The following is a 15,296-nucleotide window of genomic DNA, read 5'->3' on the forward strand; positions in this document are numbered from 1 at the left end:
CGAAGCTCTTTCTCCAGTCGCGGGGTCTTTCAGTAAACACCAACCTCACTGATCAGCGATATGATTAAGATCGTGGGTATGAAATGAGAAAGATCGTATTCCAGTAACGGATCGTGGTATCATAACTATTGAATCCTAAGGCTATCCAAACCTTCAATCCCCAGAACGCCGCGCTTGAACATCAAGAATTCAGACCGCGTTGTTACAAGTCCTCGACGCCTTGAATCAAGAGGTCCTATACGCCAAAGCTGATTCGAAGCAGAACGGTCCTCTCCCAGGCTCCCCCCTTGCGATTGTAGGTGGTTTACATCGTTGACCAGCTTGCCTCTCCAGCAGAATTGTCTGAGAAGACGAGCACCATTATTCAATGCTCATCTTCATCAACCCGTCATTAGTATCTGTCATTCCTTGGAGGCCCACCCTCTTCGGTCCCAAGGATGGGGTAACACTCATGGTACTGCCACCGCTGTTGGACCGCTCGCCTGCGGCATGTCCTCCAGGAGCAGATGTGCTACCCTCGCGACTATTCTTCTGATTTGCGGTTTGTTGTGGGCTTTGACTCATGATTGGACTGTTGGTCACACTGAGGCCAGGACTGACGGCTCGTCTCTTGATGCTGTTGACATCGAAGTCGTCATCTCGACGGCGCTTCTTCTTGATCCCGTCCGCAGCAGTTGGGGGGACCATTGGTTGTGGTGTCGACCCGCGAGAGAGGCTTTGGTCCTTGTTGCCTTCTGAAATGGACATTCGATGGGAATATGAAATGTTGGAAATGGTGGGCGAGTCCATGTTGATATCGTCGCTGATCGCGGACCCACCGCGCGGGAAAAATGGCGGCGGCGGCGTATGGAAGCGCCCATCAGAATTGCCATTCCATGATAGCGGACCATCCGCAGTGGGCTGTAGGTTGAATGCCCTGAAAAGACCCTTGCCGTTCGATACTGCTTGTCCTTCCATGTCCATTCCATCATTCTCAGGAATATCCTCCAATTCGTTCAGCCCCGGGACAGTCGGAAGCAGACTTGGCGAGGAGTTTGCAGTTACTGAGCCTTCGCGTTTGGGTTCGGTGATCGTATCGCTCTCGCGGACTTGGCGGATGATTTCGGCTTCGCGCTTGACCTCGCTGTCGACTGGGGCGCCTTCCTCCAGTAGGTCGGCTCGAATGCGGGCAAACTGTCTGGACTTGGGCTGAAGGCATGTTAGACTGGAAGCAAAGCGGCATGAAGGGGAGGGGCTTACCAGCAGGTTCCCACGCCGGGTAACGGCGCGGCGAACAACACCTGGAGTGGATGGAGCCGGTTTGCCCGCTTCATCGCCGCTATCGTTTCCAGAAGATAGATTCAGGTCCTTTGCGTGCATGCTGAGTGATTCGCGCCTTGAGCCGGCCTTGCGGATGACGGCCTCGCGTGCAAAGTAGCCACCGTTTGCTCCTTCAAACGCTTTGCTGGCTGGCGGCGATCCCGGTCCAGGACTTGCCAGCGAGCTATGGCCACTTGCACTGCTGGAGCTTTTCCTGCTCCGGACCTTCCTCAAGCGATTCCTTTGTATCTGCAGAAAGTTGGGGCCGTTTGGCGAGAAGCCACCGGTCCACATGCCACCTCCGGGGCTCGCCGCAGTGGGTGCGCCAAACGGGTTTCCGAGATTCTTGTCAAGCTTGAGGACTTGTGGTGTCATGATCATGGGGTCGTCATTGTCGTCGGGGTCCATCGCATCGTCGTCGCCGGAGCTGTCGCTGGAGGAGTCGGTGCCAAGCATGTTGATGCTGCCGACCGAGCTAGATGCAACACTTTTGTCGTTGTGATTCATGCTGGACCAGCGCGTGTCGCTCGCGTTTGGCGAGTCGAGGGCCATGGAGGTCATGGTGCCCTTCCGCTGGGGAATCATCATTCCCTTCTGCGTGATTGTCGGCGACGAGTCAGGCGACGACTGCTCGGCCAGAGTAGAATGATGAAGATTGGTGCATGCGCGCGCAAAGTCGAGCCCGCGGGAATGGCGGGGCAGAACGGTGGCTGGCGAAGCGTACGTGTCTCGGGTGTCGAGCTGTGGAGAGAGGGGAATGCGGTGGTTTGTAGACGGATGCTGTAGCCCTAGAGTAGGATCCCGCGGGGGCATCTGCAGAGACAGCCCTCGCGCGAGAAAATCTGGCCTGCGAGGTGTGCGAGGCGTCGTGATGCTCGTATCATCCTTGGACTCGCGCTTTGAGACGATTTTGGGAGAGGGCGAGAGCTTTGGCGTAGAGTCGGACAGCGACCGGCTTTTGGAAGGCGAGGCCGACGGCGTCTTGTCCTCGTCGTGCTGCTGCTGTTGCTGCTTCTCGAAAGCAGCCCTCAGCCCCCCTTTGCCGCCGTCCGCTCCTGGCTCTGAAGAGTGAGATACGATCCGAGAATTGAATGGCCTCTCGGGCTTCGCTTGATGGGTTGGTTGCGTCATGTCGTCGATGTCTGTGCTGGGCGAAGTTCCCTCGGCGTCCATGGTGCAGACAATGTGCTAAGGCAGACTGGATTGGGTTGACGAGCCTGCGCTAGAGGACATAATGGCATTTTAAGAGAGATGGAGGTGGTGGGCAGCTGGACGTGGGAGGGGAAGTGGTTGGAGCTCGAGGTCCTGGCATTGGGAGCACGTGATTTGTCACGCCAAAGTCCCAACTAACCACTCTTTGCGGACACAAACTAGTTCAAAGCCAAATCACGCATTGTGAACCCCTGCGCCGCTCTATTTTTGAAAATAGCAAGACTGCCAGATCACTTTTGATTGATCGAGTCTTGTCCGAACCGTCTGGTAGCCGCCGTGATGTAAGCGAAAGCCCTCCGTCAATCCATCGCCTCCCACAAACCAATTAACCGGCGCAGAACGCAATGGCGATATACCAGATTAGAATCTTGCTTCGAATCGCAGGGAGATGCTACACATAAGCAATAATCGAGTGCCACTGGCCCCGTCGTTCAGCACATAACCTTAAATCGTCCATCTCCAAAGCCTTATCATTCCCCAGACCAATGACCTTCAACACGACGAAGATCAAGGGGCGCGGGGTCGGGACTTGCTACGACTGGACGATGCCAGCCACGTACTCGGCGTCTTCCATGTTTGCTTTCCAGATGTTTAGGATCTCGAGCCTCCACGTGACGTTCTCGCGCCGGAGCTTCCCTGTACAGCGACACAAGCGCGGTTTGCTCGATGGGGCAGTGAACACCGTGCTGTCAGAATCGTAAAGATTTGTGCCTTTCCAAGTATCGAAGGTTGCGTTCAGATAAGGTGGGCGATCATGGAAAAGATCCATCAGGACAAAATGTTGCCTGGTGCTTGGCCTCGGCTCTCTGTAAGAAGACAAAACTCTCGCATAGAGTTCAATCACTACCGCATGCTGCTCGCGAGCTGCCTTGACGCCTGCATTCAGAGCCTCCCCAATCCGGAAACAAACGCGCAATGAGGTTGACGAATTGAGTCCGACGATTGGAGAACGGTCTTTGACCAGAGGTGGAAAAGACGGTCTCACAATTGGCTTCGCGAATGTGCCGTTGCAGCTCGGCAGTGGAGTTTGCGAGATCGGTTTGGTTGGAGATATGTCAATACTTTTCGAGCCCTCGTTGTGTTGAGTGTGGAAGTTGCCATTTTGATCTTCGTCGTCCAAGTCTTCGAATATCTGCCAGTTATCTTCTATCTCAAAGTCAAACTCGGAAAGGTTGTGGGTCGAGGGCGAATCCTGCCGCCGTCTGTGTTGGGCAACACCGCTCTGGAAGTCGGACTTTGAAATCTCTGTTGGGCTGTGATCGACATTTTCTGGTTGGCGTTCATCATTCGCTGGGGTTTCATGCCCATCTTCAAGTACATGGTTAAAATCGTCTCTTGTCAGACCATCGTCAAAATCGTAAGTTTCAGAGTTGGGTGAGTCTTGTCGTGCTTCATTGGCAGACTGCACCGAGGAAAATTCGAAACCGTCCGCTTCAACTAAATCAAGCAAATCTTGATCTGTCACGCCTGCTTCGAATTCCGCAAGCTCGTCGTCTGTTCTTTTGTGATCCGCAACATCATCGACCAGCGTGCCTGGAGATATCCTGGAGACGCCAGTCACAGGCACGTCTACTCGCCTTGGCTTTGCGTCGTCGAACTCGATTGATGCCACACTCGATACTTCACTTAATTCGTCGCCGGAATCTGTATTTTGAGGCTTTTGTTGCATACGCTCCAGGTCTTCGACTGCGGGAAAGAAGGTCTGCGAGCTGCTACTGTTGACTGTCGTGGAGGTCATCTGGGAACGCAGGGGCTTTGAGCCAGCATGGCTAGCCTTGGGACCGGGTGAGGAAGCACCATGGTTGAGGGCAACACTTGTGGCCGGTTCTTTGTTTGCAAAGATATCCATTGAAGTTACGGGAGTGAAGACGGGGAGCTCGTCCAAGCCGGTTGACGATTGTCGCGCATGATGTTCTCTTCGAGACTTTTTGGCAAATTCTGATTTTGCCTTGTCTGGAACATCCTGTCCAGCATCTGAATTCATTGGCGACAGGGTGGAGGAAGGCTTTGTCGATCGCATGCTGGATGAGATGCGACGTTGTGCAGCAGCTGTGGAGTCTAAGTCTGATTTGGACGATTTTCGCTTCGGAGACTCGGCCACGGTCTTGGGAGCTTTTCGCTTGGGTGCTTTTGGGAGCTCACCATTCGTGATGGCAGCCCTCTCAAACATGCTGTGGCCAGTAGCAGCTTTACCTGGTCGAAGATATTGTCTGATGACTGATGTCCTCGGCCGCGCGGGAGCATCCTCTCGAGCGGCTTCCGGAGCTTCTTGTCTAGTCGCATATTCAAAACGGCGGACTGGGGAGCTTGCATCCGAGTTGATGGGAGTGAAGCTGCCTGCTGGTGAAGATGCCTGCCTGGGCTGTGTTAGTTTTCTTTTGGTGACACGACTCGCGCCCTTGCCTCAAATCAGCAGCGCCCTGTTGGAAGCCGTCATAGGCAGTGTAAAAGGTCTCTGCACTCATCTGCGACAGGTCCCATGCAACTTTGTTGGAAGCGGGCATGTCGAGTGAGGGGGCGGCCTCAGTTTGATTGTTGCGCTTTGCACATGCAGCCTGTGATGGTGTTGTGGAAAGGAAGGGACAAGTCGGCAGAGAAGCCGAGTTGGTGGGGCTGCTGGGCCGGCCAGGTGATCAGAACCCGAAACATCAACACCACGCCCACTCAAACGTCATATCGTCGCCGTCGCGCCGAACATCGTCTTTTCTCCTCTTCAACCATCCTGTGCTTGCGAGCCAACCACTTGAGCGTCGTCGCTTTGCCTTTGGAGCCCGCGTCGACTGCATCCGAACGTCAGCACTTCGCTTGTAGGCTTATCCGCCTCTTTATTCGCCCTAGTCTTGCCCACGTGCTTCCAATTCCTGTTGGAACACCTAGTTGCAGACGCCGCCGTCAACCAACAGCCGTCGTCTAGCAAACGCCGCTTGCCGCCGCTCACTGTGAGCTCCGTCCTCCATTCTTGCCATCTTGCTGACCCCGCAGCAGCTTTGCTCCACACAGACCAACTCATTTAGGCACCTACGAGCTCTCATCTCAATCTTGCGCAGGCAATGTTTGGAGGTTCTGTAAGCTCCCCCTTCGTTTCTCCAAATTCTCTCTGTTGATTTTGTCTCTTTTCCTTTGATTTGGACCTCGACTAAGTCTATTTAGCGCAAGCCGTACTCGGCCGTGACGGTCCAGATAGACCGTCTTACCAGCGAGCAGTACGAGGATAATGACCTCGGTGGCATCGTTGATCTAATCGATGTCATTCGTATTCAAGAGTCTGGTCCCACGGAAGCTGCCCGTGCAATCCGGAAGAAGCTGTATGCACCTTGCCTTTTGGCTTGTCACAGGTCTTTGTTGACACGCCAGTAGCAAGTATGGAAATGCCCATCGCCAACTGCGGGCCCTCACGATTCTGGATGGTCTGATTCAAAATGCCGGTACAAGGTTCCAGCGTGCATTTGCAGACGAGCCCCTTCTTGAACGCCTACGCATCCTTGCCAGGGATGACATGGCCGACAAGCAGGTTCGTCAAAAATGCAATGTGCTTTTCCGGCAGTGGGCGACAGCCTACAAAGGCCAACCTGGTCTTGAGAGGATTGCTGCGCTCTACAAGGAACTGCCGCAGACCAGAAAGCGCGAGCCTCATCAATCAAAGGTCATCAAGGAAACCGAAGCAGAAGCGCAAAACAACTCAAGCGGTGCTGGAACTCCTTCTCATTCTCGCAACTCTTCCAACGTCACTCCGGCCGCTGCAGCTGCAGCAAGCTCATCCAGACCCACCAGCATGACCTCGTCTTCCTCATTTTTCAGTTCCAAGGACAAGAAGCACAAAAAGACCAAATCGCAGCCGTTTAATCTCGAGAGAGAGAAGCCACAGCTCATGGAGACCATTGCATCAGCCTCGGTGGCAAGTACGAATCTATTGAACGCACTTCAATTGATCAATCGCGAGCAAGAGCGCGTATCTGAGAATGCAAAAGCCACTCAGCATTTTGAGCAGTGCAAGCAGCTGCGCCGCAAGATTCTCCGGTATATCCAGCTCGTAGAGTCGGACCAATGGATCGGCAGTCTTATTAGCGCCAATGACGAGCTCGTCAAGGCGCTAATGAGTTACGAGATAATGGACAAGTCCATCTCTGACGACAGCGACTCTGAGGCAGAAGGGGCTGTCCGTTCGCCTTCGAGCCCGGCCGGCGGGAGGACCGTAGAGGAGCAGCTAGCTGGCCTCAGCGTCGGGGAGAATGCCCCACCGCGACCGCCGAGACCCGATCTTGGTCTCACGATGCCTCCCAGATCCAGTGCTGCGGGCAAGCAAAAGGCTCAGTCGGTGGAAAGCGAGCCTGAGGAAGAGGAAGACGACGACAATCCATTTGCAGACAAGAACGCGGTCAAGACCCCGTACGTCGAGTCGGGCGGAATGGCTTGGTAAGTCGTCGATCTGCATTGCGCAAAACCAGACTCTAACACAATGCAGGCGCGACGTTTAAATTTTTGTATCGAGGCCTTCAAGTTGAGTTTCTATCAACAAAGTTTCCTCTTGTCCTAGTCTAGAAGGAAGAGGGCCGACTATCCTCAAGAACGGTAGCAAATACCCAATCAAGATCTTTTCGCCTCGCTGCATCCCACAAGTATCCCACCATGTCTCTCCTCCTCCCGCAGTTTTGCAAGCTCTCGAATCACACACCTGCGCGCTAACAGCTCACATACAACATGGGCGGCAGCTTGCAACATCTGAAGTGCTGCGCCTTCCGCGGCACACGTCACAGCACAGCTCCCGCCAGCCACAAAGACATCTCCGCCGAGCACAAATGGCCAGCCCGCCAGATGCTGCAGTGCATGCATCCGACACTGCCAACCTTCAGCCCTGCTGCTCTCATGCCGCTCCAATCGCCTGCTGATCCGTCTGTCTACTGAGCCACCACCCCGCCCAAGCCTGCCACTAGGTAGCTGAGCCCAAGACATGTCCTGCGCCACTAACTATCACACCCACGCATCGAGGTCGATAGACTCATGATTGAAATCGACCATGCGTCGCCTTGCTTGAAAGTTGTCGCGTCTGAAATTGAAACTCATCGACCTGCTCTTCTCATCTACTTGCACAGAAACTTGGTGGGCTCAGAAACTCATCCACACCAAAATCGTTTCCAAACAACTTCCAGCGTTAGCTTTGCAAAGTCGACCCAAGACATCGGTACGTGCCATGCATCTTGACCTGGGCCTGTTTCTTTCTGCTAACAGCTCCTCGGCAGGCGAGCCAGAAACTTCCTTAAATACCCGCAATCCGAATCCAAATACATCAAGACAATACCAATGCCTGGCTCCACATCTTCATCACCCTCTTCGTCTTCTGTGTCGATCAAGAAACCCGCGCAGTCGCCACATCAGTTGCCGTGTTTGTGCGGCGACGACTGCGCCTGCTGCTGCCTGCCGCTTCCATTGCCGTGCGTCGTTATGTGATGATGATAGCGGATGGGGGCGAGAGAGGTGTGAGATGAGTGGGAGATGGAAAGAACAGTTGACCCGGGGGTAGCAGAGTAGGGTGAGGTGAGTTCTTCATTGTATTGATTATGAAGATTTGCTTACTTGAGTAGGATATAGCGTAGTGTACGAGGAGCAATCACGGGTACAGATTCATGTCTCGTGCAGTTGACGAAGTGGGTGTGAGTGCAGCGGCCTACTCAAATGTGTATTTAAACTCTCGACTTCTGCAACTTTCCCATTGTTCGTCTATTCAACGGAGCAGGGATTGGCCAAGTTCCGGGTACTCATCTACTTTCTGGGATGTCAACCACCCGACAATTCCTATTGACTGTGTGTCCTTCTTTTAGGTGCTTGGGAAACCATTCCGACCGCCTTTACTTGAGCCGCGGAGTTCCCTGGTGTTATCTTGGTGTGCTGGAAGCGATGCTGGAGTAAACATTTGACGCGATCATGAAAGTCGTTGCTTTTCAGTTGAGTTACCTTCCATCACCACATACCAAACGTTGGTCTCCAGCAGATGAGCACAACAAACCCACTGTTTCCCCTCCAGCAAGCGCATTGCAAATCCAAAAGTCCGACGCGCAGTAACACCCAAGGAAAGCAGAAGACAAAGTATGCTCGCTGATGGTGTTTCTGTTGTCTAAACCAGTGGGATGGTTCAGTCGCCACTGTGCAGAAGCTTCTCCGGGAGCTCTGGCTCTATCTTGGAAGAGAGAAGTCGATGACGAGGAGACTTTATACCACGCTGGAAACCTCAGAGATCACGAAAGCTTTGCGCACAGGAGCGAGTCAAGTGATGATTGCGGACGACCAGTCACTCTTTTGCAATTTGATACGCATGTGATTGGCAAGGGAGGCAGGATATAAAAGCCTCCCCTCGCAGTCCGTCGACTCTCCGCCTCATACTCCGCCGCTCTTGCGCGGTAGTCGATAACGATTCCAATTTTCAAGCTACTTGCCTCGGAAATCATTGCGGGCGACTTCGGTTTCCTCGTTTGTCCTGCCAGGCCGAATCAAGAGAAGACCCACTCGCTTCAATTTTCATCGAAACGCTGGAACATGTAAAACAATTCTGTTCTACAGCTTGACGCACCAATGGATGCCTCCAACATGGCAGCACAACGTTTTCCATGTCATGCCTACAGCAAATGACCGGGTCTGAGGAGACAGCACTCCTAGTGAGTCAAGCTCGTGAACATTTTCCGATCGGCAGTCTGGTCTTGCTCTTCAATTACGATGCGCTGTCGTCCGTCTCGGAGCTGGTTGTTGGAGGTGCGATGGCGAAGATGTAGGTTTAAATACATGATTTACAGCAGGGCGTGACAAATTAGCTGCAGGCATTGATGGACTCATGCTTTCACAGGGCACACGTGAGCGACTGGCTCAAGTTGCCCAGGCACTGTTTCCTGGTCTTGTATAAATAAACTACCTTTCTACGAGACCGCGGTTGCGGCAGGCGGGACTCCTCCGCATGGGAAAAGGAGAAAAATCTGACTCACCTGGAAGCACTCGAGATCATCATGCACTTGTTTCTTTTCCTTTTCGCGCTCTTTCCACCACTTTCCAGCGAGACTTTAAGATTGTGTGCTTGTTCCTCAACCGGCGAAGTAATCTTCTTCAAATACAACTCACTAACATTTCGCGTAAATGACTGTGTCCAGCACTAAGCAACATCGCCGAAGTCAGAATGCAGGCCACTCTCTCAGTTTTTTGTTGGCCCTGCCGCTGTTAGCTGCAAGCGACACACCGACAAGAAAAGTAGATCGGTGGTCTAGAAGATAAGAGCCAAAAGGCCAAGTTGTCGAGCTCGAGCTCCGGAACAGTAGCGGTGGTGATCAGCAGGATTGACTAGCAGATCCACAGCGGATTATTGAAGAAAGAAATCTGTGGCAAGTTTCAACAGCTTTTTATACCCTTGCTGTACCTGGTAGTTCCCCTTTTGGCGGTTGCACACGTGGATGCGTGACCAAGGTGGTCAGCTGCAAAAGGTAGGCGCGTATTCCGCTCCTGCCTGGGCCAGCTCTGTGTTTACTGTATAAAAGACGTCAATCCGTCGAGCTATGGTTTCAATTTCTGAGCCTCGCTTGTTGACTGTTCTGCTGCGACAGAAATACCAGTCATACTTGGGCGGCCGGTTCAAGCAAGGTGGAAGGGAATTGGTGGAGTTCTTGCCTGTGCTCGTGGTCGGGCTCCAGTGTGTGGTTGAGTCCAAGCATGTTGGCTTAATGGCACGCTTCAACGTTAAGAGATATTGAACCATTTTTGTCAAGCTTTCCATATCCCAGCTCTATGATTTTGAAATGCATCAATTGGCCCTATCACTTGTCAAAACATTCATGGGCATCTATTTGGCGGAGAATTATGAAAGCCATGCCACACACCGCAGCACAAAGACAGTGAACTGTCTAAGTCACTCGTAATTTCAGTCAGGTGTACCTTCCTTGCTGTGACAGCGCACTTGCAAAGCAGGAAGGCAGATGTGAACGACAGCGACACTCATCGGCCTTTGAAGCCCCTTTTATACAATGAAGAAGACAGAGCGCGTTAGAAATTGTCATGTGAGTTGGAGGTCACGCAACCTTGAGCGTGTGCTCCCTGGGGTCTTGCCTGCCGCGTATAAAGACACTGTGCCATCGCCCTCTGCCCTCCGTCACAGAGCCCGCCTGTCATTGTTAAAACACTACAATCCAAGCCCGGCATGACTCGGACAACCAGACCACGAAGAAGACAACATTTCTGCTTTTCTTCCTGCTTCAAGCTTTCCACTTCCAATACTCTGCCCAAAAACACCCACTTGACTCGAAGCCGCACTTCAGCATCATCGCGCGACGAGATTTCCTTTCAGGGGTTCCAGAGCAGAGCATTACCATTCAACAAAGCATAGATGCACACACCTTTGCTGATCAGCCCCTAGTCCCCTATTACGCAAAGCACTTCTCCAAACTCGTCGCTGCGCGAAGAAAAAGTGCGCGCCATTTTGGTGGCGATTTGACCAAGCCAATAGCAGCCCATGATCCCGCGCAAGAGTGTATCAAGAAAGTGGATGTTGGTAACAGGAAAAAGAGACTCGCCGGGAGTTAGAAGCGCCTTTTTATACAGCAAAGTAAGAATCACGGACCAAACAAGTGCCACGTGCGTTTGAAGTCATGCAAGCCACGAATCTGGCGGCGCTGCCGCTCTATAAATGGCACTGCTTTGAAAACACCATCCTCTCCTTGATAAACTCCATCAGGCCGAAAACACTAATGCAGAATCGACCCTGGTACTTGATCAACAAGCGTGGCTCTGTGCCACTGTTTCCTTCCGTCGTTGTCTTTGCTGAGATTTGGATTCTCAAGGCAGCCTTTCTTGTGCCACTCGCTTCAACATGCAGTAATCACGCAGGAAAATCATCAGGCGCAGGTGTTGTAGCCCAGCTCAGGGGTTGCAAAGTGTGGTATTGTCATGGGACGTCGCTCCCTTTTCTGGCAAAGTAGTGTACTCATCCCCTTCCCACAGCGACCCGCTGTTGCCATTGTCTCATTTCGTCCCGGGAAATCGCACAAAAGTCAGACCAATTCCGGTTGTTGGAGCCCACAATGTTGAATATCCATCTAGCATGGTCGGTAAAGAGGCCGCGGGCGGAGGCTGCAATTCCAACGTGCCACTTTCAATGTGAGGGCAAGGGGCTGGTGGGGTCACCGAAGACAAGGTCGCGCCAATCAGCTTGTGGCTTTCCTGGGACGACAATTGAGCCGTCTTCCTCGAAGTACTGGGTCAGGTGTCCGAGAGCGCGGTCTTCGCAGAGTGACATGACGTATAACATGCGGTCGAATGCAGTGGGATAGTGATGGCCGTCTACGCTCATCTTCAAGTGGAGGTTGACCTTGAAATGGGGCCAATCATTCCTGTCCCCGTTGAATTTGGGCGGGTGATCGACGCGCATTTCCTCGTCAGGGACGATGTGGTCGGCGGACGGGTTGCTGTGATAGCCACGGTTTTTATGGCTTGGGATGTTGTGGAGCTTTAACAGCAAGGAAGAGATCCAATTGTAGATGCTCTCAGCATTCTCCGGATCAGCCGTGACGTAGATCGCAAGCTCAGTGGGATTGCGCAGGGTGACAACCTTGCCGTTGTCGAGGTTGAGTCTGAGCTCCTCATCCTCCCATTGATTATTGGTCAGGGAAGGGATGCCGTTGTCGAGGTCCCGCGGGTCTTGAAAGGCGTCCATGGCGTTCAGCGGTCAGAACATTTCCGCTCAGGTGTGAGGTCGCTGGCGTGAGGAATCTTCAAGCAATCCGCGTAGACGACCGAAAGAAGCTATGAATAAAGGCCAGTCCTGCATTTGCTTTGCGGGTAGGTGCAGCGACACGTCGCTCGACATGCAACATCACCCAGTTAGCTCCTGCCTCTCATTTCCCGTCCGAAGTTTTGACTGCAGCGGCGAAGACTGTCTCCACAACTTGGAAGTAGGGTGCCGCATTACGCGGTTCAAACATGACAGCAACAGTAACACAGACGGCCCGTCCCACATTTCCAACCTACTCCTCTCTTTTCCACGTCGTCCATCCTATCTGCAAGCGGCATCCATCAACTAACTTCAAACGTCTTGCTCTAGGCACCGTTCAAACTGGCTTTCAGGATCATGTTGTATCGCTAAAGGACGGAGGCAGAGCAGAGTTGGTAGTGTTGCAAGGAGGAAATATCAAGGCTACAATGGAAGGAAGTGTTGGCATTTGCACGGCTCACGCCGTGATTTGCTAGTTTGAGGTTTTGGTTCACGTCGACATTGAGAGCAGTGGTCTGCTGGCGGCACTTTTACACGTTGAGGCATTATTCAGAAAAGAGACGAGAAGCGACGAAGCAAAACGAAGAAGAGAAAATAAGAAGGGCCCCTCAACTGACTTGACCAGCAGGAAGATCTACTAGAATGAGGCGCACAAGGGAGAGGACGACAAAAGGAGAAAGTAGAAAATGAACAAAACAAAAACAAGTTGACACTCGGACTCGAACCGGAACCTTAAGCGGTATGTTTCAACCACCCAACGCCCTAGAATTCTCGAGGAGGCTCAAAGTCACTCAACCCGGCCGCAGCACCAACTTGTTGAAAGTGACTGTGGCTTTTGCAATTATAACCCTGATTCAGTGACATCTTAGCACTCTGCCGGCAGACGAAAGTGTATACTGAGGAGCATGCGATGCTTTCAAGTTCAATACGGCAACGAAGTTGACATGTATCAATCGTCAATGTTGTCTGAGTAACCACGCCTTCATTCGAGTACGACGCACTCTAACATCGCAGTTCCATGAGAATCTTAGGCTCCAACTTTCCAATCTCACCCAAATATCCCATAGAACGCTGCGTCTGGGTCTTCAGGTACTGGAACATCCCACAGAAAAACAGAGAGTATGGTCCAGATTGAGATGACTGTTTTGGTTTCAGATGTGATGTTCTAGTGGCGGAGTGAAAGGAAGCGATTGTCCTAAGAACAGGGCTCTTGAATAGCAAAGCGGGAGGGACTGCATAGCGCACCACGCCACGTGCGATATTCTACTGTCCAGTGAGAAGCAGCAGGAACTCAATGCACAGGTGATCGTGATTCGGTCAACCGATCCAGAATCGCGCCTGCCTCCTTCGCCTCCACAATCATCTTGATCTCTGTGTATAAAAGCCTAACCCCCTGTCTCCTCTACTTCCTCCCCAGAATCAGCCCTTCAAGATCAAAAATCTGCAAGCTGCGCTCACTGGGACAATGGCTCGGCGTCCTTTTCGACTTGTTTTTCTGTGCGCGTTGTTGGAACACACAGACTTGCGCAAACATTAGTCCATGCCCTCTGTATCCACAGTTTCCTATGCAAGAATACTGCGAAAGACCATAGAGGCTCTGCAGTGCTTTGCAACATCATCGATTACTGGATCCAGGACTCGTGAGGTAGACTGCCCTTTCCTCTTAGAAACCCCAGAGCCGGCACTATAGCGCCACACTCCCACGCCACAAGTATGATGTTGGGCCGGAGACGCCCAAGCTTCCACCAAGTGTTTTGGTCCTCAGTTCAGGCTGCATGATGCAGACTCCTGAATTGGAGTGTGGCAATCGGTGTGGACGCGCCGTTTTTATAGCTGGAGCCGAAGGCGCAGGTGACTGGATACGTCACGAGATCCTCTGTCTGAGCATTCCTTCATTGAGGCTGAGTTGGCAGCTCTCCTGTTGAAATTTCTCACATGACTCCGCTTGCTCTGCCACCTATAAATACGCCATAGTTGTCCATTCGTTTCTGGCCCCAGGGCCTACTTGTGCTGCATCACGGATAGTTCTGTCTCCTAAAATGGACCAAACTGGGATGATTGAATACCGAACCGGAGACTGGGGCGGCGGTTTTGGGGCGTTGGAGCGTTGCTTTTCATTCCCACCGCGCGCAACTCCTCCCTAAGCCTCGGCGTAATCTTTCTCCCACTACCAGATTCCAATGACTAAGAACGACGAAAACCAACGAGAAGCATTCAGCATCATTGAAAAATGACAGGCAGCCCGATGGCTTCACATCGCTCGAGTCTCGCCTGCCATCGTCTGTTCAGGGGCTGCAGTGTCTGCTGCCACAGCGGCGGGACGCAACACAGTGATCCTCGTTTTGCTCTTCGGATCAGCTTTGGAGGAGCTAGAAATGGCTGTTGAATTGGGGGAGAGTGTGGTGGGTTGAGCTCCCTTAAATAGCATGGGAAGAAGACAAGGAGCAGGCAGCAGGTGACTGCCGGATTACCCACCATGCCGTCTGTCCGTGCATTTGTCGTGATTGGCTGGTAGCATCTCTTTGTAGCTTACGTGCTCTGTCGCGTATAAAAGACGTGAGTTCATTGCCCTCTCGTTTCTTCCACGGAGCCCTGCGTCTGACAGAAGATGGACCCGTGGATACAGCAACCAGCTCTGTCGAATACATGTACTGTTGGGAAGTTCCCGCTGTCCATATGCCCATACTCTCTTCCTTCCAATCACCACCGCTGATGCGTCACCATTGTGCGATTGTGCAAAGTTGCGCCGTCAGGGGTAAGCTGCACGACGCGGCATTGCCAATCAACAATGTTCTGACTTTGATCGCAGAAAGGTCTCCTTCAAGACAGCTTGGGGCACCGCGATGGTGGCAAGTAGCAAGTGTACTGCCCAGCACGAGGAACAGTACGAAGATCTTCCACTGTCGTGTGGACAACTACTGTCGATCCAACATTGCTTTGCGGAGGAACAGACAGCGGTGGTGAATTGAAAGGTCTGGCTGTCAATCGGGTCGCCCTGATTTATAGCAGAAAATCTGGGCAGGAAAGTGCGGACGGCCACGCCAGCCTT

At 52.6% G+C, this 15,296-nt stretch overlaps 5 protein-coding genes across 5 annotated transcripts; 2 read left to right on the forward strand and 3 right to left on the reverse strand.

Annotated features, from left to right (window-relative positions):
* Positions 1–79: 79 nt before the first annotated feature.
* Positions 80–2,561, reverse strand: BKA78DRAFT_316601 (uncharacterized protein; the record flags this gene model as incomplete). Its single annotated transcript, XM_066888630.1, has 2 exons — positions 1,240–2,561; positions 80–1,188 (listed from the first exon to the last, which is right to left on the reverse strand). Coding segments are annotated over exons 1-2 (2,057 nt in total), but the record flags the coding sequence as incomplete, so codon positions are not given.
* A 145-nt stretch (positions 2,562–2,706) lies between these two features.
* BKA78DRAFT_316603 (uncharacterized protein) lies at positions 2,707–4,860 on the reverse strand. The gene is made up of 2 exons (XM_066888631.1): positions 2,850–4,860; positions 2,707–2,792 (listed from the first exon to the last, which is right to left on the reverse strand). Exon 1 carries the CDS (start codon positions 4,679–4,681, stop codon positions 3,044–3,046), a length of 1,638 nt encoding a protein of 545 aa, XP_066743354.1. The 5' UTR covers positions 4,682–4,860; the 3' UTR covers positions 2,707–2,792; positions 2,850–3,043.
* A 701-nt stretch (positions 4,861–5,561) lies between these two features.
* Positions 5,562–6,986, forward strand: BKA78DRAFT_296382 (VHS domain-containing protein; the record flags this gene model as incomplete). The annotated part of the gene is made up of 4 exons (XM_066886611.1): positions 5,562–5,576; positions 5,662–5,816; positions 5,869–6,924; positions 6,974–6,986. 4 exons carry the CDS (start codon positions 5,562–5,564, stop codon positions 6,984–6,986), a joined length of 1,239 nt encoding a protein of 412 aa, XP_066743355.1.
* Positions 6,987–7,410: 424 nt separating this feature from the next.
* On the forward strand, positions 7,411–8,340 carry BKA78DRAFT_150137 (uncharacterized protein). Its single transcript, XM_066882926.1, has 3 exons — positions 7,411–7,690; positions 7,749–8,043; positions 8,091–8,340. Exons 1-2 carry the CDS (start codon positions 7,510–7,512, stop codon positions 8,027–8,029), a joined length of 462 nt encoding a protein of 153 aa, XP_066743356.1. The 5' UTR covers positions 7,411–7,509; the 3' UTR covers positions 8,030–8,043; positions 8,091–8,340.
* Positions 8,341–11,629: 3,289 nt separating this feature from the next.
* On the reverse strand, positions 11,630–12,190 carry BKA78DRAFT_296383 (uncharacterized protein; the record flags this gene model as incomplete). Its single annotated transcript, XM_066886612.1, has 1 exon — positions 11,630–12,190. One exon carries the CDS (start codon positions 12,188–12,190, stop codon positions 11,630–11,632), a length of 561 nt encoding a protein of 186 aa, XP_066743357.1.
* Positions 12,191–15,296: the final 3,106 nt, after the last annotated feature.

The sequence above is a fragment of the Phyllosticta capitalensis genome (assembly GCF_038381095.1).
Source record: "Phyllosticta capitalensis strain CBS 128856 chromosome Unknown BKA78scaffold_6, whole genome shotgun sequence".
Taxonomy (NCBI): Eukaryota; Fungi; Ascomycota; class Dothideomycetes; order Botryosphaeriales; family Phyllostictaceae; genus Phyllosticta; species Phyllosticta capitalensis.